Here is a 24,111-nt window from a genome sequence, read left to right as displayed (position 1 = left end):
ACCCTGATTATAATTCAAAATAGGTGTGGCCATCGCTGCACCACCATGAGCAAGGTTGCTCTTACAACTAATGCAGTCTACTTAGGTTCAGAATAGGAATGATTATGATGTGTAGATGCTGTGGTCATTAAGTGAAATGTCTCAGATATCAAATGGAGACAATCTTAAAAACTCTCAGGCATGTCAGGTTCTTGAGCTTGTTAAAAATCAATAATGGGATAAAGTGTCTCCTGCTCATCGCTACAATTGTAGAATCTAAAGCTTCAGCTCAGAGTTATCATGAATTATAAATCTGGGGTAAATAAATAAATGCAGTAGGATCGAATAAATATGAAATATTGAATCATACAAAATATTTAGGATAAATAGGAAATTTTTGTCATTATACATCCATGGTTCAGAAGATCTTATTTTAGACTTAATGTAAATGAGAAAGATCAGTTTAAACCAAGGATTAGTTTAAAGTTAAAATTAGCTGTAAAAGATTAAAGTCATTTTTCAAAATTGGTTCAGAGTGAACTTTTTTCAAAGGCTACTTGAATTAAAAATGGACACATATTTCTGAGTTCATGACTCTCTAACAATTTTTACAGGACCTTAATTAGACAAACAGGCCCACAGCATCATTGATAGAGAATAACAATATAGAATATATTGTAGGTACATTTGTCATTATCTTGGCACTGATGACTGGCTTGATTACTCATTTCATTCTCCTGCCTAGCTCCACCCAGTTTCTCATTACCGCTTATCTTATCCACCTGTTTCAGCTTGTATTTAATCAGCCCTCGCCCAGTCATCAGTGCCAGATTATTCTCGAGCCTTCAGTGAAAGTTCTCTAGCAAACTTTTTGTGTTCTGATAATAATCCGGACATGTTCTGATCTGTTTGCCTGTTTGCCTAATAAACGCTTTTTAAAGTAATCCCACTGTCTGTCTTTTCTTAAATACTGGGTCCTCTGTTCTGATCCGTGACAACATTTACATCAGTGCTAGACTACATTAATCCTTTCTTTTCACATTTTGGTCCCAATATAATAAGTAAAACTGGACAGGTCTTTATTTTCATCTTATTGCTGTTTACACGCATGTTTCTAGGGGGAAAACGGGAGGGGACACCAAGTAGTCTTTGCTTGGGTCGTGTGATGGTGATGACGCTCAGGGTTGCAGGGTGTTTAAAGTACTACTTTTCACTTAACTTTTCTTTCTTTCTTTTTTTTTTTTGCCAATAAACTGTAAAAATAGATGTCTTACAGTGCTGTCCAGATGTCCCAGCCATTATATTATAGTATTCTGCATCTTAAATATAAATAAAAAATATTAAAGCAATTACAATTGAATGAAAAAAGTTTTCATCATCTTTCCATTCCAGTATAATGATTAGATTCTATATTTATGTCAGTCTGTCATATGACCTAAAAGCTATTGGAAAAAAATAAAACATTCATTTTTAAGAGTGATTATAAAAAAAAAAATTAAATAATGCATTCAAATTAGACAAAAGGACTGTCTTAAGTAATGATGATTAATTTTGTGCCGATAGGTCACAAGACGTGTGTTATGAATTTTTGGTAATCAAGTGTTTTGTTTTAGATATGAATTGATGGGAGCAACCACACAGAAGCTCTGATCCAGCTCCTGAAACTGGTACCACTCAGGGCTGCTGGCCTCTTCCACGGATACTTTGCTTGTGGTGAAAACTGGAGAGCAAACCAACTGCTCTTTCACAAAATGATCATTACCATGTTTGTTCTGCTCGCCATGTTAGTGTCGCTGTGTTCTGCTGTTTATTTTTAAGCAGTTTTAAATATGATACGTAGGCAGAAGTACGAAGTTACACTTCAACTAAGCAATATTCATGAATGGAGGCTTTTTTCACGAAGCAATATTAACACCAAATATCAATATAGACAGATTTTTCTTAATTGGTGCATCCTTACATAAAACTCATCCTATGGATTTCTATGGATTCACCTCCAAACTTAACTTAAAATTTAATCTGGGTCTCATTTGAGCAAAGCACATTGTTCTGGCCACATTCCCATAGAGCTGAACAAATTCACATACCATCTGTGATTTAGGATGCTGGTGGAGGTTCTCAGTAATCCAGGCCACAGCAAAGCAAAAAAAAAAAAAAAAAGGTTTAAAAAAAAAAGCAAATTCTACAAGGACTGATCTTTTTTGATAATAGGTAAGAAAATACTTTCTTTCCTGCCATGCCTCATTAAATACTGTCAGATAGGTACATATGATGTTATTATGGAGACCTGGTGAAGATCCAACTCTTTACTGCAGTCTTTTAACATCATGCTTTATAATTTCATATTAACATTCCTAACTAAACTAAACTAATTCCTTATTTTGCCTTTTTTACAGTTATTTTCATGATCTATTTTACTGTTGATCCTAACAAGTTCCAAAGAGGAGTTCACAGCGGATCTTTGTAAAGCTACATTAGAGGGTTGGTTCAACATAAATTTAAACATACATCTGAAACCTGTTTAATTGTGCTGCCAAATTATTTTATTAATGTGATCTTTTTCCTCTATTTTCCTATTTCAGTCACTTTATTTGTGTTTTCTAAAATGCAAAAATGGAGCAGAGAAAATTAGTCTATAAAAAGATATTCCTGAACCCATTGAGTGCTTCATGTGGTATTTACTGAGTCTACAGGGAAAAATTAAAAACAAAGAAACCCAAACATAGAATCTACCTCAAAATAGCAGAAAATACAAATGCTGACCCTTACACATCGATAAACCCCCACACTGGACCGTGCAACCAGTCCCTTGAGGCCACTTCCAAGAGAACAAGGGTGTTAATTTGGTGTGTCACTTCATGACTAAGACAGTGGTCTGCAACCTTTAGCCGAGACACTTTTGTGTGGAAGTGGCCCCCATGAGTTCCAGACTGCACGCTAGTCTGGAAAAAAGCTGCTGGCAGAAAAGGGCATCTTACACTCTACTTCGCCTTACTCCAGTTGTCTTTACTCCCTTTAAGCCTTTTTGAAAAGCTTCTGTTATCATCGACAAAGCCGGGTTTAGGCTCAGTATCACTGCCACCAACCATCCAGGCCACATGCTGACACCCCTGACAGACAATTAATAAGGCCTCCATGCTCAATGTAGCCGGCAGAGCCGGGAGATTACGTCTGTAGGTAATTGTCCCGTTGACAGCAACATGATCCCCAGCCCCTGTAGTGACCTACTTGAATAATGAAATACGAACGAAATGGCAAACGTGAGCTCCCTCATACTCGCACCCAAGGAGGGAAACAGCAAGAAAACTGCGTGCTGTGGTGGCAGAAACAAAGGCTAAATGAGAGCCAGGAGCTGATGTCGTAGTAGTGCGGTTCTGGGTTTGCCCTCAGTGCTTTGTTTGCTCTCTCTCTTTGTCTGTGAAGCTAAAAGAGGCAGCTCAGAGCCACGTTGCTCGGTGAGTCACCTTGCCAGAGAGCCCCAAGCCTGAAAAACATGAACCTTTTTACCGAGGGGATATGTGTGAGTGGGCAGGGGAAGCAATCTAGGCTTGATTCCTGTCTGTAACATCACAAGACTTGTGTTGTATATTCGAAGCCAGCCTGCAGTGATTTCCCCTCTGTGTCTTGTAGCTCTACAATTTACTGTTTCACAATTCAAACTCTAGGGCAGATGTCATATATTAGCACATGGGCTGTAATAACACTCTATGCCTATCTTTGAGAGGTGACTAAATGGTAATATCCATCTGTGCTCCTGCAGGATTTACAGTGTTTCTAATTATCTCAGTCTTCAGAGCTACCTGCTCGTCCAGGCGGCGCAGGTTTCTGCACATCTGGTGCGACCAACATTTGGCCGCAATTCAAAGACGCGCACAGATTATTGTTTTTCTTCAGACTCCTACACAACACAGAGTAAAAATAAGAGCTCTGAGGAGGCTCAGGCTGCTGTGAGATACTGACAACATGATTATTCAGGGTAAAAATATCACAGTATCCTTATATTTATATTGAAACTTTCCACAAAATGTATGAAAACACCATTAATGCTAGAAGCTAATCTTCTCTACCATCACTAAAACAATGTTACATCTCAATTATTACATTTTTTTTATCAATTTCCAGACACGTTTGTCATAAGCAGGCTTTTCCCATTCATACCTTTTGGAATATTTTAGTTAGTGTCTTTTATTTACCTGATTTTATTGTATTAATTTACCTGCTAAAAGCATTTTGTTTATCATAACCTGATTTTACTTGTTTTCTCTTTAAAAAACATTATTTAAAAAAAAACCTCTTTCGAAGCTCTTCGTTATTATTCTTTTGAAAATTGTTTTACAGTTATTATTAACAGTTTTATCATAACAGTATCATCATCATATTGTGACAAAATCATGTTTTTTTATTTTCATGCTGTTAACCAACTGTAATATTTTTAAACAGCACTAACCTGAAAGGACTGGCAGGTGGTGTTTTGGTAGTACTGCTCTCAAAGAACATCTATTTTTGTTTTTACTGCATAATGTAGGAGCCTTTTAAAATAAGCTGTCTGGCAGGGCACAGCAATAGGTTGGGGTAGGGTGAAGGGGGGTAGTGTTGCATTAGAGAAAACTTATTTTTTCAGCTTTAAACTGTCTGAATAACAATATAATATTATAATGTCGTAGTTTTGAAACTGCACCTTTGTAAAACCTTGGTGAACCTTGATACAGGAAGCATCACAAACATCATGGTTAAATATTCATGACTACAAAGGAAAAGCCTTGAAATGAGATGTAACATAAGGCACAACAGTGACTTCTGTTCATTTCCCGCCTGTTTCGGGGTGCAGACAGGAGGCTACAGCTCTTTAACCTTGTTTACAAACAGTCTTTGTTGGAAAAACTGAGGGGAAGACACCCAACACTGAAGCTATGAGCGAGATGTATATCAAGCAGCCTAATGCAGATGGCCCAACAAGCCCCATCTACTTTTTATTCTATAATGAGTACACAGCAAAATTATCCATGCAAAAATACAATTAGGTGAAAAATTACTAATTAATTTAGCAGATCATATTATATACTTTTGCATAAGACTGTATTAAAATATATACAATAAATGATCACATTTTTATCAGATTATATTTCTGAAGCTTTATAATCAATTAAAAATTGTATATAATCAATACATTTTGTAGGTAACTGTAAATATCAGAGGAGTAATTGTAATTCTATAGGGACAGGCTGGTGTAGACAATGAATGGATCAATTCTTATTACTTTCTGTTTTCACATATAAGCAGAAAGATAACTGAAACATATTTGCTGTAAATTACGCATAAAAATAGTAGACACTAAAATGACTGTATTCACTACAGCTTTTGTAAGTACAGATGCTGTTCACTGTAAAATGAATGTTCCATGCAGTCTCATCTGTTGACATTGCTTTACTGAAGGTTTAAAATAGATTCTTGAAAAATTGTAGCTGTAACATAAATAACATTATTCTTATTAACAAAAAATAAAAAACAAAACAAAAGAGGTAACTGTTATTGATTAAGGATATACAATATATATATTGCTTTTGGGCTCTTCATTTCAGCTTCTGGCATTAATTGTCTATTTATTTTTTAGATATATATAGATATTTTAATGAAAATATGCTTTATTCATTGAGAGGTAGATCTTAATACTTTTATTAAATACATAAGTTTGTTGAGCATTATGTATATTAAAAAACAATCCACCATTACAGAACCATTAAATCATTTATAAAATGGATTATTTCAATAGCGAGCTAGCATTAGCATAAATGGGAAGTTAGATAAAGGTCAAGAATCATGTTAATATTTTTTATTTTAAATACATTTTTCTCCATCCACTGCCCAATAAGCTCTGATCCAATACCCAGTTCCCGCTAGAGAAAAGCAACACAGCCTGATCTGTATAAACAGCTCATTCAGGGTGATTTGAATGAATAGAATAGAATAGAATAGAATAGAATAGAATAGAATAGAGTAGAAGAGAAAATCCATTTCTTGTCCCACAATGGGGAAATTCTGATGCTACAGCAGCAAAAAAGGATTATAGCAAAAGTGGTCACACAAATGTGGAACTTAGAAAATTGTATAAAAATAATACAATTGTGAAGAATAAGAAAAATAAACCAAAAAAACAAGAATCTGATGTGTTAGTTTGCCTCCATTCATAACTTTTTGGCATGTATCATAATATATAACAAAAAGTTACAGCTTTAGTGTGACCAGAACAAGTTTGTTTCCCCACACGTTTGCAGCAAACTGTGGACAGGCCTGCTTTTTGCTCCCTCCAGCAATCTTTCTTCTTGTCACTCTTCCGTAAGGGGCAGATAACAGGAGTGTGTGATCCTGCTGGTTCTGTTGACAGACTCACAAACCTGGATCTCTAGAGCTCCTAGAGAGCTATCATTCGCCTATGGGGGGGTTAGGGTCTCAGACTTATATCAGTTTAGTTCAATGTCCACATCAACTTAGGTTTTTATTGCTGTCTATTATTTTTTTCTTTCTGGTTTTCAAGTGATGTTCTACCTGACCCTGCAGTAACCATTTCACAACTTTCTGCCTGAATTTCCTCCAACAGTCCTCAGAGGCCTTTACAGGATTTCATACTGAGATTTATTGAATTACACTCATTAAGGAGGTAACTGATTGGTGTTAGGTCTTTGTATTTCTCCTTAATTTCAGGTTGGCAGACTTGATGGGTTCCAGCTGTTACTCCTTGATGACAATCAGTGGTGGCCTTTATATTGGAGCAGTTTCCTGGAGCATGCTGCCAGTTGGTTCCGCTCTCTCAGTGGTAAAACAGGTCAAGCTCTGCTAGTGAACTAAGCTCCCAGAGTCTCCTCTAATCTCTCCTTGCTTTCGTTCTCCACAGAACCAGATCAGACGCTCACCAGGATCAGGTCCGTTTCCTCCACCTCCTTGCTGCTCTGGAACTGTCTCCTCTCTGGGGAGCCCATACAGGAACAATCAGCCTGCCTGTCCACCCTCAATCCAACACAGGACAATCCTCTGGATAAGGATCCAGAACTCAGACTCTCTCTCCCTGTTTTTGTCTAAGTTGACTGAGCTCTTCTCCATTTAACTAGGAAATAAACTGTTAAATCTGCCTCTGTGTCCGCAGTTGTCGCTTGCTTAAGAGTCTGGTCTAGCAGTATGTCAGAACCAACTGGCCAATCCGACTCTGCAGCGCAGCTACGGACCGCGCTCTCTGAACAAGGAGTCCTCCTGGGTAAGCACGATCAGACTATTAATATGATGTGCCAACATCTTGAGCAGCTGTCCAGACAGATCCAAGGATTACATGACAAGCTTCCCCAGGTTAGTGCTGCTGCTACTTCTGATCCTCTTCCGGTTTCCTCTCCCCTGCCGGTGCACCGTGACGCCATCACGCCCACCCCCGATTATTTTTCAGGAGAGTTGGAGAAATGTAAGGGGTTTTTGCTTCAATGCACCTTGGTTTTTAACCGCTCACCACGTTCATTCACAGATGATGTCAGCAAAATATCCTACATAGTTGGGTTACTAAGAGATAGGGCTCTTAAATGGGCTGAGTCTGTAATAGATCAGAGTACTCTTACAGATTACTCCTACCAAGAGTTTCTTGACCTGTTCAAACAAACTTTTTGCCCCAAGGTCAGTGAAGAGTCTGCCTCAAAGAAGCTCTGGAGCCTGAAACAGGGGAGCAGATCTGTGGCAGACTTTGCTATCGACTTCCGGACCCTTGCAACAGAGTCAGGTTGGAATGAACCAGCCCTTAAGGGTGCCTTTTTACACTCATTAAATGAGAAGCTCAAAGATGAGCTGGCATGCCGTGACGAACCAGATTCTCTAGATGAATTGATAAATCTCGCCATCAGATTGGACCATAGAATTAGAGAGAGGTACTGGCCCTCTAATTCTCGTCCATCCTTAACTGCCAGCAGACAGCCTCCTGCCAGACCTGAGCCATCTGTTTCCCCCAATCTGAATCAGCCTGAGCCCATGCAATTGGGAAGAGCTAGGCTAAGCTCAGAAGGGCACCACCGCCGCCTGACATCAGGTTGCTGCCTTTATTGTGGATCATCCCAACATTACATCTCCTCCTGCCCAGTTCGCCCAAAAGACTATGCCCGCCAGTAAGTCTGGGAGTTCTGGCGGGCAGATCCAAGGAGACAAACAATCTCCACTTAACCCTCCCTGCTATTCTCTATGTCCAGGGTTGTACTCACTCCTTCCAAGCATTGGTGGACTCGGGTTCAGAACAGAACCTTATACACCCCTCGCTAGTTGACCAACTTCAAATACCAGTCAAAACACTACCACTTCTTTTGAGGGTGGCTGCTTTGGATGGCAGTCCTATGGCCCTTATTACTCACCAGACTGATCCAGTCTTCCTCCACGTTTCAGGCAACCATCAGGAACTCATTCAGTGTTTTGTTTTTCCTACTAAGGGAGCTCCCTTGGTTCTAGGGTTTCCCTGGCTCTGTAAGCATAATCCTCACATAAACTGGTCCAAGGCCCGCATTGATTCTTGGAGTCCATACTGTCTCAACCAATGTCTCCAATCTGCTAAAACTACTCCAGCCTCTGTTGTTGTTTTAGCCACCCGTAAACCAGACCTCACCAATGTTCCACAGGATTACCATGATCTACAGCTGGTGTTCAGTAAAGATCTAGCACAGTCTCTGCCTCCCCATCGTCCATATGACTGTTGCATTGATCTCCTCCCAGGGGCTCCTCTCCCCTCTGGGCGTTTGTTTAATCTCTCCAGACCGGAGAGGCAGGCAATGGAACAATACATCTATGACTCCCTTAATGCAGGTATCATTCGCCCCTCCTCATCTCCCCTTGGTGCTGGTTTTTTCTTTGTCTCCAAGAAGGACGGCACTCTCCGCCCCTGTATAGACTACAGAGGGCTCAATCAGATCACAATCAAGAATAAATACTCTCTCCCCCTCTTGTCCTCAGCTTTCGAACCAGTTCACCAAGCCTCCATCTTCTCAAAGCTGGATCTGCGCAACGCTTATCATCTGGTTCGTATCAGAGAGGGGGATGAATGGAAGACCGCATTTAAAACCCATATTGGCCATTTCGAATACCTGGTCATGCCTTTTGGACTCTGCAATGCCCCTGCCACTTTTCAGAACCTGGTGAACGATATCCTTCGTGATTTTCTGAATATTTTTGTTTTTGTTTACATTGATGACATTTTAATCTTCTCCAATAGCCTGGACGAACATCGGCTACATGTCAGATTGGTTCTCCAAAGACTTTTGGAGAACCGTCTGTTTGTCAAGGCTGAAAAGTGTGTGTTCCATGTCTCATCTATCCCTTTCTTGGGTTATGTTTTTGAGGGTGGACAGGTGAAGACGGACCCAGCTAAGACCAAGGCTGTTGAGGAGTGGCCAGTCCCGAACACCAGGAAGTAGGGATGGGAATCGAAAACCGGTTCCTGTTAAGAACCGGTTCCGTATTTTCCGATTCCATGGCATCGTTTGGCAGCTCACTGAACGATTCTTTTTTCGATTCCCGCAGCACCAGAGCCTAGAGCGCCGGCTCTGGGGAGCACGACTTACGTCACGTTTTTTACGTAAGTTACGCAAGTTACGCAAGTTGGAAGAACTATTCGAGGAGGAAGACAACGAGCTGCGGTCACTTTGTGAATCAAAGCCCCGTCTTTCCTTAGCCCAGAGGGTAGATCAGGAAATCCAGCTCTATAAAAGCTTGCCCTCCATCCCCTGCAGGGATAGCGCCACACTGTGGTGGTGGAACAAGCAAGATACGCTGCCCTTGCTATCTGACTGGCTGAAAACTACCTCTGTGTGCAGGCTTCCTCCACCCCATCTGAGAGGGTGTTCTCCACGGCTGGAGACACCATAAGCCCTGAAAGATCCTGTATCCTTCCAGAAAAAGCAGATATGCTCATCTTTCTGCAAAATGACTGTTAATTTTCCCTACTACTCTTTTATAATTAGTATTTTTTGTTATTTAAAATAGGTTATTATCCCATCATTTGTTATTAGACATTGTTGGTTATTAAGTTTGTTCTTGTATATTTATTTTTCATTTAAACACAGATGTTACTCCAGTTTCACATTTCCTGTGGACATCTTGATCTTGTTGAGTTTGTAAGATTGTGCAATAGTTAAGTAAACAAAGTTGATGCTGATAATCAAACTGTTTGTTCTCCTTTTTCCCCCAAATTGGAATCGATAAAGAATCGAATCATTTCATAGAATCGAAAAGGGAATCGGAATCGTGAAAATCTTTTCAATTCCCAACCCTACCAGGAAGCAACTTCAACGTTTCCTGGGGTTCACTAACTTCTACCGACGTTTTATACGGAACTTCAGTATTGTCGCTGCGCCCCTCACTGCTCTGACCTCTACCAAGAGACACTTCCTATGGACTCCTGAAGCTGCCTCCGCTTTCAAAGAACTCAAGCAGAGGTTTGTGGAAGCACCCATTCTCATTCACCCTGATCCTTCTGCTCAGTTCACTGTTGAAGTTGATGCGTCAAATACTGGCGTTGGGGCGGTCCTTTCACAGCGGTTCCCCAAGGATAACAAGCTTCACCCCTGTGCCTTCTTTTCTAAAAGGTTTACTCCTGCTGAGGTGAACTACGACATCGGAGACAGAGAACTCTTGGCCATTAAGTTAGCTCTCGAGGAGTGGAGGCACTGGCTAGAAGGTACTGAACTTCCAGTAATCATTTTGACAGACCATAAGAACCTGGTATACCTTCAGTCTGCCAAGCGCCTTAACCCAAGACAGTATCGTTGGTCCCTTTTCTTCTCCCGTTTCAATCTTAATATCACCTATCGTCCAGGTTCCAGAAACACCAAGCCAGATGCTCTCTCCAGACTTTACTCTCCTGATGACCCCCCAGAATATTCTGAGCCCATTCTTCCCTCCACATGTACCATTGGTTCCCTCACCTGGGATCTGGAAGGGGCTATCCAGGAGGCACAGATCTCTGAACCAGACCCAGGCGGAGGCCCACCTAACCGTCGGTATGTTCCCACCTCCATTCGTGCTCGCACCATCCATTGGGCACACTCTTCACAATTCTCCTGCCATCCTGGAGTAAGTCACACTATTGGTCTTCTTCGTCGATATTTCTGGTGGCCATCCCTTAATAAGGATGTTATTGAATATGTCTCTGCTTGTTCAACCTGTGCTAGAAACAAGACGTCCCATCGTCCTCCCTCTGGTCTCCTGCAACCGTTGTCCATCCCCAGTCGGCCCTGGTCCCACATCTCCCTCGACTTTGTTACTGGTCTCCCCACATCCAAAAATAAAAGGGTTATTCTCAGCATCATTGACCGTTTTTCTAAGGCTTGTCATCTAGTTGCACTCTCCAAACTCCCCTCAGCATTAGAAACAGCTAGGCTTCTCTTCTATCACGTCTTCCGCCTTCATGGAATCCCAACAGAAATTGTCTCTGACAGAGGACCCCAATTCATCTCCCAGGTCAGGAGAAACTTTTGTTCAGCTCTTGGTGCACGTCCTTGCCTGTCTTCTGGTTTTCACCCCCAATCTAATGGACAGTGTGAACGCCTTAATCAAGAGCTGGAAAATATCCTTCGGTGTGTTTGTGCTTCCAACCCCACCTCATGGAGTGCACACCTACCCTGGGTGGAATTTGCCCATAACACTCATATATCATCAGCCTCAGGTCTGTCTCCCTTTCAGGCATCTCAGGGTTTCCAGCCTTCACTTCTACCCAACACTTTCCCAGATAAGATCATCCCTTCTGTCAAACACCATATGCGGAACTGCCAAAGAATCTGGAATCAGACTAAGGCTGCTCTTCACAGGACATCTGCCCAAAATAAGCGTCTTGCTGATCGCAAAAGAGTCCCGGCTCCTATCTACACACCTGGTCAAAGGGTTTGGTTGTCTTCAAAACACTTCCCATTTAAATCATACACCCGCAAATTGTCCCCCAGATTCCTTGGTCCATTCATCATTGAGTCAGTTCTTAGTCCATCTGCTGTTCGCCTCAAGTTGCCTTCCCACCTCAGAGTGCATCCTGTGTTTCATGTTTCCCTGATCAAGCCCTACCTCTCAAGTCCCCTGTGTCCTCTTCCAGAGCTCCCACCCCCTGCCCGTATCATCGATGGTCACCCAGCCTACACAGTTAGGCGCATTGTAGATGTGCGGCCTCGTGGGCGGGGTAGGCAGTACTTGGTGGACTGGGAGGGATATGGTCCTGAGGAGCGGTCCTGGGTTCTGAGCTCCTTCATTTTGGATCCCTCCCTCATCAATGACTTTGAGTGTTCAGCAGCCTCATCTTCAGGTCGTCCGCCAGGCGGCGTCCGTTGAAGGGGGGGGTACTGTTAGGTCTTTGTGTTTCTCCTTAATTTCAGGTTGGCAGGCTTGATGGGTTCCAGCTGTTACTCCTTGATGACAATCAGTGGTGGCCTTTATATTGGAGCAGTTTCCTGGAGCATGCTGCCAGTTGGTTCCGCTCTCTCAGTGGTAAAACAGGTCAAGCTCTGCTAGTGAACTAAGCTCCCAGAGTCTCCTCTAATCTCTCCTTGCTTTCGTTCTCCACAGAACCAGATCAGACGCTCACCAGGATCAGGTCCGTTTCCTCCACCTCCTTGCTGCTCTGGAACTGTCTCCTCTCTGGGGAGCCCATACTGGAACAATCAGCCTGCCTGTCCACCCTCAATCCAACACAGGACAATCCTCTGGATAAGGATCCAGAACTCAGACTCTCTCTCCCTGTTTTTGTCTAAGTTGACTGAGCTCTTCTCCATTTAACTAGGAAATAAACTGTTAAATCTGCCTCTGTGTCCGCAGTTGTCGCTTGCTTAAGAGTCTGGTCTAGCAGTATGTCAATTGGTTGATGGTCTTATTAAAGGGTATTCAAGGTTTGCATTGGTTACAAATATGTGAAAACTACACAAACACTCCTGACGCCTAATCAAAAGATATATCGAATTGATTTGTCTTTTAAGCCCAAACTGTAAACATGAGTGACCATCATGTGTTTATCATGCTGCGTGACACATGCAGAAACAATACTCTGGAGGAATATTGTGACTCATGTGTATTCAGTCCCTCGCACCCTGTTTGTTATCCTGCAGCAGACCTAATTGGCTAACTTTCTTTGTTGCCATGCTGGCCAGATTTCAGACTGTGTGGGAAACATGCTGCCTCTCCGCCGCTGACTAGATTACTTATGAAAACAGTGTTATTGAGATAACCGGATCATGTTATTAGAGGAGGACAAGAAGGAGGGGGGGGGGGGTAGGAGGATGATGATGAAGATGAAAAAAAAAAAGCACAATAGTTGCCTGTGAAGTGAAGCTGAGCGGCACAGACTGTACAAGCTTTGGGGGCGAAATGAGATGTGATGATTGTGAGCTATAAAGAAAAAAGACAAATTGCTTGTCAGAAACAAGAGAAACAAAGAAAGGATCCTGTTTTCTTTTTGTCGAATGGGTATTTAAGGAGAAGGTGGGCGTTAAAAGGAGGAATGTAGGACAGGAGGGTTGTAAGAGCTCAATCCTGACAGGAACATGAAAATGGAAAGATAGAATAGATGTAGGTTATGTAGAATGAAACCATGCACCCCCCCACCCCATACCACGGTGACGCGTCTTTACCTGCTCAGGCCCCTGGAAACAGATCCTGCACTGGGGGGTCCGCAGGCTGCTGGCCGTGCTGGTCAGGGACACGGCGTCCAGGCCCACTTGGAGCTTGGGCTCCTTCTCCTCGAAAGCCAGGCTCCGGGGCCTCGGGTCGCTGCCGTAGTACTCCTCCTCGTCGTCCCGGGAATGGCAGTCGACGAAAGGCGGCCAGCCGCAGCCGCCCATCCCCAGACCCCGCATGGCGGTGGAGCGTCGATCTGTGTCTGAGCCGGACTGTCGTGAATCGGATCGCATAAACACCAGGACCTTCAGTTCATTGAAAAACATGCGGATCCGATACTTGAACATTATTAGCCTATTATTATTATTATTATTATTATTATTATTATTATTATTATTATTATTATTAATCGTTTATCATCACTTTTGGCGCCTCTGATGGCATGTGTGTCTAAGCCAATGCGGATGAAAAATTTTCCTTTTCAGCTGACCGACACACTCTTTCAATATTCATCACTCAAACAACTCAGCAAACACTGTCTATATGCATCTCCCACCGCACCCCAGTAAACATCACAAACTGGTGTCCATTTTCTTCACTGCTCCTCTTTCTTCTGTCTTTATTTCTTATTTTTTCCTTTCTTCCTTCAGAAAAACTGCCGGGGTCTGCAGCAGCTAATATTTATATATATAAATACAAATGAGCCTACATGTTTTGCTACCCGAAGCAGAAGACTGCGAGAGAGCGGACTAGAGGAAGAGAGAGCAGGATAGAGGCAGGGAACCGAGGACGGGGTGTAAAAAACAACGACATGCCATCCATACAGTCACATCTGGGACTCCCGTCAAGAAACATAATCCAAAAAAAGGGGGGAAATTAAACGATGAAATGCAAGTTTTCTTCTAATGTGATACCGTCTTATTTTTCTAATGTCCCTCTGTGTCAGATCATGTCCCCCCACCCCCTTCCCTCTTTTCCTCCTGTCCTTTCCCCCTATTTCATCTTCTTGTTGAAACGCTCCTGGTCGATCCACAAATAATCGGAACCATTCCCCTCGACGATCCACGTAAATTTGAAAAACACGTCCCTCAGCGTTCCCATCTTCTGGAGCCCCATGTTTTCCGTCTCAGCTCGATGTCCATCAGGGTTTCTCAGCGATCCACGTAGAAGAGAAGATAAAGAAGCAAATGAGACAAAAGGCAGCTTCTAATATTGTAGAGGAAAAAGGAGACGCGCGGTGAAATCACGCAGCGTGATTATTGGATCAGATATGTGGTGCTGATGAGACTGCTGGCGCTGGTTTTTCTTCCTCGAAATGGTCGGCTTGGAGACTGAACGGAACGCAGCCACTACTTCCGGGAAGGGGAGGGGGGTAGAAATCTTCCTGTCATCCTGTAAACAGTGGGACATCGTGTCTCCGTGGTCATCCCTCCATCCTCCGGTGGGTGAAAGCGCCTCTCGCTGCGCTCCCAGCTGAGCAGAGGAGGAGAAGCTCTATTATTGACCGGCTGCCGCTGTCCAGGGTGCTGAAAGCCCCCTGCCACCAACCCCTCCTCGTTGATGACGTGTTGCCACATGAATTAAGAGCGCGCGAAATATCCCCCCTCCCTCCACATGCTCCATCGCTGTGTTATAGAAAAGCATTTACAGTCTTACCGAAATTTAACGTTTAATGTTTTTTTTTGTCACCTTAACATAAATTCAATAGAAAGAAAAGCTGTTCCATGCATTGTTTTTTAACAGATGTCCTGACGGGGTTTGGGGGATGGGTTACCTACCCACGGGAAATTCAGAAACGCTAATTCAACACTTGGCTGGACTTCTCCACACATGCATGGACATGCACACTTGCAAAAAGGCTGGGATTCAAACCCAACACCTTCTTGTTGCGATGAAACCGCTCCGCAATACAACCCAGTTTCATATGATTAGATTCATAAAGTAAATAAATCAACCCAAAGCAAACTGTCTCTATGTGAAAAATAGCAAGTATAGTTGTGTATGTAAGGCCTACTGAAGGTTACAAGACAGAAACCCAATTGAAGTCCAAACTACTGTCCACCATTTAATTATTAATTAGATAGCATATTACAGAGACAATTCAACTAGATCATAGAGTTAGATTTGTTTAAAGTTTATCTAAGGAAAACCAACCAATTGCATCAACTCATAATCTCTCACACTGAACATGCATGCAGCAACAGTGGAGAGGACAAATTCCCTATTAACAAGAAGAAACATCCAGCTGAACCAGCCTCAGTGTGAGCGGGCTTGTGCTGAAGCCAACAAGATTTCAAGGAGATAGAAGAACATAGAAGCACTGATCTATAAATACTTTCTATGTTAGAAAATGTAATTGCAAACTAGCTCCACAGGGGGCTCTATCTGGGTTGAGCAGATGCACTCTGAGACAGTTTTCATGTCAAAAAAAGAGGTAGACTCTCAAAATGTAGACACATTTTAGAAAACTGACTTTTGTTTTGCTTCATATTGTTGCCCTGCTATTTACCCCATGGACTTTAGATCACAACTGACTGTCCATTTAATGGCCCTTTAGGGTTTTCTAGAAAGAGACAAATTCAAGTTTCCAGGTATTAAAAGAGCACAGAGAAAACCTTCCAATGTAATCTGCTTTTGTCTAGCACTCCAGTTCTTTTTATCTAAGTCTTTGGTTGCTTCTTTGAAAGCAGTAGGTTCGGCAATTTTCTTTTCTCAGTATCAGTTGAATCATCAAAAAATAAAGTTCAGTGAGGGAATTAGGGCCTGCAGGAGTTTAGATATTGTCTGGAGTTCTCTTCAATGTGCTTTGAGGGTTATTTAGAAAGAGATTCTAAAAAGGGCTCCCTATTGTTCTGGGTTATCTTAATCTGTGGACAGTCAGTCTAATTTCTATTTTTTTAATTTTAAATAAATCCAAATGAACCCATTTAGAAACTAACTAGCGTTGTCTATGTTCTAGTTTTGAATTTCTTTGAACCTTAGAAATTCTTTTCAGATTTTTATTTTTGAAAAATGGCATATTCTGTTTCCTTTCTAAGTGTGAGCTCTATCTGCTGTCATGGGTCAACTGCTCGGCCTGGATATATCTAAGTTAAGGTGCTGGAAACCAAAAATATTCCATGATAAAAAATATAAATCTGACATTTTAATAACACAAAATATGAAGAGATAACAATCATTTATTGTATCTGCCAATGCAGGGCAGTAATGAACAGATCCCCAAAATCCAGGTCAAAAGGTCACTTTCATTTGCATTTTAAGTGATGCAGCTGCCTGTTTTTCATTTACTCTGTATTCCCCACCATGGCAGCACCTCCTACAAAATCCCTTGCCTCATTGATCCTGATTGATTTCTCCCATTCTGCTTGTTTCAGGCATTAAATTTGCACTAAGAAAAAAGTCTTGCTGTTGCAGGTCTCATGTTGTAACTGTGATGCTGTGCTAAGACATTTCTTTAAACCAGAGAAACATGGGTTGTGGGATTAACCTGATGGTTTATTTGACCTTCAACCATGTAAATTGAGAAGCGATGAGTTCATTCAGCTCACAATGTTCTCATGGGAGATTTTAACTGCTTTCCATGATATAGAAATAAACAGCTTCAATAGTGTGAGTAACTATTTTTTTTTCTGAGTTGGAGGGCTTTTTTTTAGTCTTTGATGATGCTTTGGGTGTTTGGGTTGCAACATTTGTGGTTAATGTTGTGGGGAAAAAAAAATTCCTCCTTCATTCCACGTTAATACTTCATCTCCTGCATATTCTCATTAACATTTCCTTCCTATTAGTCACCAGCAACAACTAAAAATGTGCTTTTCTAGCTGATGAATTCCAATTTGCCATTTGAACACAGACGCCATTCAAACACTATTACTATCACGGGAGAAGAAGTGGCGATGTTGGATCAGTTTAAATACCTTGGTGTTCACCGTGGCAACAGACTATACAGGAGACGCAACAGCAAAGCCATCTATGAGAAGGGAGAGGATAGACTGTTGCTTTATGTCCATATATTTTCTTAATTTTTTGTTAAGTTTTAACTGTACAGAAGTTTGGCCTCACTGTCTGATTTTAAATGCTTTAAATATATATGTTGGTTGCACAGTATTTGCTTAGGTTAGTAGTCATTAAGTACCCTGTGCTGCAGCTTTTAATTGTTTACCTCTGCCCTACAAAAATGAACCAAATTGCCGCAATAGAAAGCATGTTTCTGCTTTATGTTTATTTTGTATTTTGTAGTTCTTTTCTGGAAGGCTATCCGTAATGTAATGACATCCATGTCTGGAGACTCTTTCTTGCACTGGATAGTGTTCTTACTTTATAAGATAAAGGGACAGGAGCTAGGAGCTACTATCTGAGAACATAGCAAGCAGCCAAGCTTTACGTAGCTCTGCTAATGAACTCATTTTGGAGCCAGGTGTGGAGAAGCAGAGACACATATAAAAGTCACAGCAAACTGGTCCTTGAGGACTGGAGTCTGAGTAGATTGTCTGCAGACTTCTTCTATAAGTGTGTTGGAGTAGCAGCATCAAAGTCCTTTATTTTTTGATAGTTGGAACAGATGTTGCACAAATACAGATTCTTTCTAAAACAAAGAGCATTACAGAGAACCCTGAGTATCCTCTCCATTAGGTTGTCTTACAACAGCAGCTTTCAGTCAGAGGCTTGATCAGAACCGCTGTAATACAGACCTCTACAGAAGATCTTTGCTGCCAACAGCCTTTAACATCAACAACAACTCTGAAGAGACTTGGATAAATAAGTTACAATAACATTTAATATTGCACTTGGGTTTAATGAAGTGTTTTTGAATTGAAATGAAAAATCAGCCTCAATACTCTTCTGTTTTAACATTTATGTGTAGGGTCAATTAAGTTTATTTTCAAAAGTAATTTAATTATAACGCACTATGTGGTTTTTGACCTGTATAGGGTCTTCCTCAAATAAAGTTTTGCATATAAACATTCTTCTCACTGTTAAAACACTGAATCAGAACAATTGCTTTCTTTTTTTAGATCAGTTAGAATAAAACAAATAATTCATAGTTAATAGATGCCAGAATGATGACAGATTTTTGTACATAATTCTCCACTGAAGTGAAAGGTTTGCATACACAACTCTTACATTTGGTAGAACTGTACTTTTTGATATTTTGTGTTCAGATGTTTTATATCTCCTTCCACAAGTTTCCCTCTATAATTCCTGGGAATTATGGCCTATTCCTCTTGGTAGATGTGGTGTAAATGGATCAGGTTTGGACTCCACTTTATTTAAACTTTATTGTACTGTAGCTCTGATACTTTGAAACTAATTTATCTAAATTTTGACCTTTAACGTCCTAAATTCTTTGCTTAGGTTTTGCTTAAATGTTTCCACAGAACGTTATTTCTTCATAAGTGCATACATTTTCCACAGTGTAGAAGTCCTTCCAGCAGCAAAACACTCACACATGATACTTCCACCTCAGTACTTCAGTTTTCAACTATTATGACAACCATCCCTATTCACTATCATCATACCACATGTCTCCAGATTTTAAGTCCTTTGTGCTTGTGTGCATTTGCAAATTTTGGTTTGCATTTCAGCATCTTAGTGGAAGGATTAAAGCACTTTTTGATGCTAACATTTTCAGCCTGTTCTTTTTTTTTTATTTAATTTGCATATAAAGTTGTTGAAAAGTGTTTAAACCATCTGACCAACTTTATAGACTCCAAGGCCGATCCAAAAGATGCCTGGTAACCTGCCTCTCTGCTTAGTTTCATTATTGATAGGCTGTATTGACCTGTTTGTCTCTCTTCACCGATGATGAGGAGAGACAAACAACGTTGTCGTTGCAGCGCTGCAAGAAGGAATCCGACACAGCCCTATTAAAATTCGATTCTGATTGTTGATCCAAAACATGACGGACCATAACAAAAACACATTTCCTATTTCTAAACAACCTACATTCATTATTTGACATTATCTGAACAGTTGTGCTTGAAAGAGCTGCAACTGAAATGTCATTGACATGTTCCTACTGTTTTAGTTTTCTGCATATTTAAAGCAACCAAACAACTGCAGGAAAAGCACAAATGAAAAAGTGTGACGCTCTAAGTACTAAATGAAATTAAACACAAAGTGAAAAACAAAACCAGCATGATTTTATCCATTAGGGCTAATAAAAGTAACAGCTAAGAAATATTGATTGTCCCTTGGCTAGCAATTAAGGGAACACAGATGATTAAAGCAGACCTAATCCAAGAGAGCAAGTGAGAAAACAGATGTTTGTGGTTGGGACTAAAACACTGGCAGTAAAGAGGACAACCTTAGATTGTTAAAAGAACAGTTTAACAGGTCTGAGAGACAGCTGCTAAAGGTTATTCAATCATTTCTATGTAATTAAGGAACAGATGTTGCACAAACATGCAGTAGAAAGAATGTTTTGCTGGGTTTAGATCGTCCAGCCGGCCTACAGGAAAATCTCTTTGTAAGATTCCTTTTACCGCCAGTGCAGAGCTGGCTCTACTTTGGAGGCAACTGGGTGTGAAAACAAGAATTTCTCCCAAAGAACAAACAGCAGAAGATAGGTGCAAAGTTCAGAAAAAATTCTTCTGATTGGTGGAGGATAGAAATGGAGATGTTTGGTTGCCATGAGGACATTTTTGGGACATTCTAGAAAATCCATGGGGAGTCTTATGGCAGCAGGTTGATATGAGTAAATCTGCCTGCAAATAAAATAAGCACTTTAGACCAAGATTGCAGAAAAGACGCTACATCCAACTGAGAACATTTAAAACAGACAGAGTTTCTGCAGGATGCTTGAGGACAGAAGTGAAAGGAGATTGGTGTAAAGTTTTTTTTTTCTAATGAAACTTTCATTTAATGTTTGGAGGTCTAAGAAAGAGATAAGCTAAACACCAACCAGGTGTTAGAAGTTCAGGATGATCTTAACTGGGACCTTTTTTCAGCCGATTAAAGTCTCATACGAGCAGAACGACCATTAAACAAAAAAAAAAAAACATATCGGCTATAACAACAGCTACAAAATAAAACACTTTGTCTAACAAATAGGCTTGAATATTTGCCTGTTTTAAGCAAATTATTTCCTCATGCATAATGTGATGGAAAGATGCATCATAGAAGAGATGGGGCAACAACCACAACATGCCTGTAGCTGAAACATAACAAAAAAGCAAACCTCAGGTGACCATATTGTTTTTATTTCATTTTCTTTTTTGTGTGCTTCACTGAGACTTCAGTTTTCTTTGTTTTTCTTTCTGTGTTATTTTAACTCTAACTACTATTGAAATGTTTTGTTAATGAATGTGTTATGATTTTATAAAGTAAAACTTTATTTTTCTCCTGAATGGTGGCAGCATTTTACTTAAACTTATTATCTTACTTCTTGACGATTTACTCTGAAAGATGCTTTCCATCAAGTCTAACTGAATGGGAAAAAAATGAACAGATAATTAAACAGACCAGCAGCTGTAATGATAACAGAAGGATCCAGAGTATTGATTTAAGGAATGTAAATACCAATACAGGCCATGATTCTCTAATATACAGAAAAGCAATAAAACTATATGTTTCTTTTTCCTTCATTTTACCATTATGAAGCTTACGCTGAAAATTCAATCTGGAAGATTCTTGTCAACTTCAACTGAACCATCTGTGATGTCCCTTGTTCAGCTTGAGCCAATCAACATCAGGACCACATCTTCTCTGAAGCCGATCATCTTTCAAGATCCCCTTCCTGTTCTAGCCTCTCTCCAGCATGTAAGCAAACTTTCACATAACTCCACCCCATCTCCTCCCTCACTCTCAGACTGTTCTTAGTCCCTCTCACCGTCTGGCTTATTCGACCATCAGTGTCTGGGCCCTGGGATAAAATTACTCCAATTCTTTTTCTAGGCTATTCACTAAATGGAATGTTGATTTACAGCATTAAAGTTTTCTGAGCGCCAAATAACTTATTTCATTTATGTCTTCATCTGCTTCTGTCTTCATAAACCCCAGTCGGCCTCGGTAGATGGCCGCTCACACCGAGCCTGGTTCTGCTGGAGGTGCTTCCTGTTAAAACTGAGTTTTTCTTTCCACTGTCACTACAAGAATGCTTGGTGTGACGGATTGGATAGAGAAAACCAACTGCAATCAGTTGGTTTTGCTTAGATAGAACATTTTTGACCAATATGTCTGTGTTTCTATATAAACTGAATTGAATAAAACATTTCTAATTGCAGCTTTTCTCTGTGTGAGTTTCCCCAGGTTGAAATGTCCAACATTCTGCAGGATAATCACACAAAAATCTATATAAAGCATACAGTTATATATCTAAGGCCAGAGAATACTTTTGAACTAGCTTGAAAACGTAATCGTTTTAAGCCTGGTGCTTCAGTCATCTAGATACCTATCGTTTTTAAACTTTACATTTCTGTTTATATTTGCAAGTTTAGCACACATATTGATTTCTAGTGTTAATTGCAGAGTGCAGGCGGGTGTTAGTGAATGACAATTATCTGAGTAGCACTTCAGTTGCAGTTCAATATTTAAATGCTTTGTAAGGAACCTAACTATCTGTCCCAGAAAACATCCTGCTTGTCCTTGCAGATTTGAATCTTGCTTGTTAACCAGCGATGCATAATTAATACAGCCTATAGGAACCAGCCTATTCGTTCCATCACTGTGATATAAGAGACCAAATGTTTTAAGATCCTGTCTTCATGTGCTTCCAGAACTCAAGCTATATTGGTGAAAGGACAGATGGCCATCCCTGTCGGTGTGTCTCTCCGCAGCTCCTCCAAACTAATACACCCGGCATATGGGCATGCATCACAAGGTGTGGATGGGCATCAGGCCCTCAGGTGGGCATGCTGACAGCACAGGGGATAAGAGCTGGTCCATATCACCGGAAACACAGACGACTTACAGCTCTAGCTGGCACATTTCACTCAGACAAACCTTCAGTTTGGCAGGGTGGATGCAACAGCAGAGATTAGGCCGTTTCTAAAGGTGCAGAGCGTCTCAGTGGCGGTTTATCCTTATTCAGAACAACCTTAGCTGAAAGGTATCAAGATAATTTCCCTGCCGTCGTCTCTATCCTCCTATCAGAGTGCACTTGAGCTCTCCTTCTGTCGACTCCACACATTCCTGGACCCATCCCAGCTGAGAGGATTAATGGCCTCTCAAAAAGAAAATCACAGGGAATACAGAGTAGATTCATTCTACGCCTCGCATGTCGATAGAATCCACACCTCAGCTGGGATGATATAGGTCAGAGGAAAAAAAGGCACCTGTGCATATAAATACACTATATTGCCAAAAGTATTTGCTCACCCATCCAAATTATTGGAATCAGGTGTTCCAATCACTTCCATGGCCACAGGTGTATAAATTTAAGCACCTAGGCATGCAGACTGTTTTTACAAACATTTGTGAAAGAATGGGTCGCTCTCAGGAGCTTAGTGAATTCCAGCGTGGAACTGTGATAGGATGCCACCTGTGCAACAAATCCAGTCGTGAAATTTCCTCGCTCCTAAATATTCCACAGTCAACTGTCAGCTGTATTATAAGAAAATGGAAGTGTTTGGGAACGACAGCAACTCAGCCACGAAGTGGTAGGCCACGTAAACTGACGGAGCGGGGTCAGCGGATGCTGACGAGCATAGTGCGAAGAGGTCGCCAACTTTCTGCAGAGTCAATCACTACAGACCTCCAAACTTCATGTAGCTCAAGAACAGTGCGCAGAGAGCTTCATGGAATGGGTTTCCATGGGCGAGCAGCTGCATCCAAGCCATACATCACCAAGTGCAATGCAAAGCGTCGGATGCGGTGGTGTAAAGCACGCCGCCACTGGACTCTAGAGCAGTGGAGACGCGTTCTCTGGAGTGACGAATCGCGCTTCTCCATCTGGCAATCTGATGGACGGGTCTGGGTTTGGCGGTTGCCAGGAGAACGGTACTTGTCTGACTGCATTGTGCCAAGTGTAAAGTTTGGTGGAGGGGGGATTATGGTGTGGGGTTGTTTTTCAGGAGCTGGGCTTGGCCCCTTAGTTCCAGTGAAAGGAACTCTGAATGCTTCAGCATACCAAGACATTTTGGACAATTCCATGCTCCCAACTTTGTGGGAACAGTTTGGAGCTGGCCCCTTCCTCTTCCAACATGACTGTGCACCAGTGCACAAAGAAAGGTCCATAAAGACATGGATGACAGAGTCTGGTGTGGATGAACTTGACTGGCCTGCACAGAGTCCTGACCTCAACCCGATAGAACACCTTTGGGATGAATTAGAGCGGAGACTGAGAGCCAGGCCTTCTCGTCCAACATCAGTGTGCGACCTCACAAATGCGCTTCTGGAAGAATGGTCAAAAATTCCCATAAACACACTCCTAAACCTTGTGGACAGCCTTCCCAGAAGAGTTGAAGCTGTTCTAGCTGCAAAGGGTGGACCGACGTCATATTGAACCCTATGGATTAGGAACGGGATGTCACTTAAGCTCATATGTGAGTCAAGGCAGGTGAGCAAATACTTTTGGCAATATAGTGTACTTTG

At 41.3% G+C, this 24,111-nt stretch overlaps 1 protein-coding gene across 1 annotated transcript in view; it reads right to left on the bottom strand.

Moving 5' to 3' along the window:
* The window catches only part of march9 (membrane-associated ring finger (C3HC4) 9), a 32,548-nt gene extending 17,425 nt beyond the window's left edge, over positions 1–15,123 (bottom strand). The window contains exon 1 of the mRNA XM_038309426.1: positions 13,596–15,123. Within this exon, the coding sequence (XP_038165354.1) occupies positions 13,596–13,928 (333 nt within the window). The 5' untranslated portion in view covers positions 13,929–15,123. The remainder of the gene's footprint in view (positions 1–13,595) is intronic.
* Between the last annotated feature and the right edge of the window lie 8,988 nt (positions 15,124–24,111).

The sequence above is a fragment of the Cyprinodon tularosa genome, unplaced genomic scaffold (genome assembly GCF_016077235.1).
Source record: "Cyprinodon tularosa strain WSP-4 unplaced genomic scaffold, ASM1607723v1 ctg66, whole genome shotgun sequence".
In the NCBI taxonomy this organism is placed as follows: Eukaryota; Metazoa; Chordata; class Actinopteri; order Cyprinodontiformes; family Cyprinodontidae; genus Cyprinodon; species Cyprinodon tularosa.
Note: the sequence above shows the minus strand (reverse complement) of the source record. Positions and strands in the feature narration are given on the sequence as shown.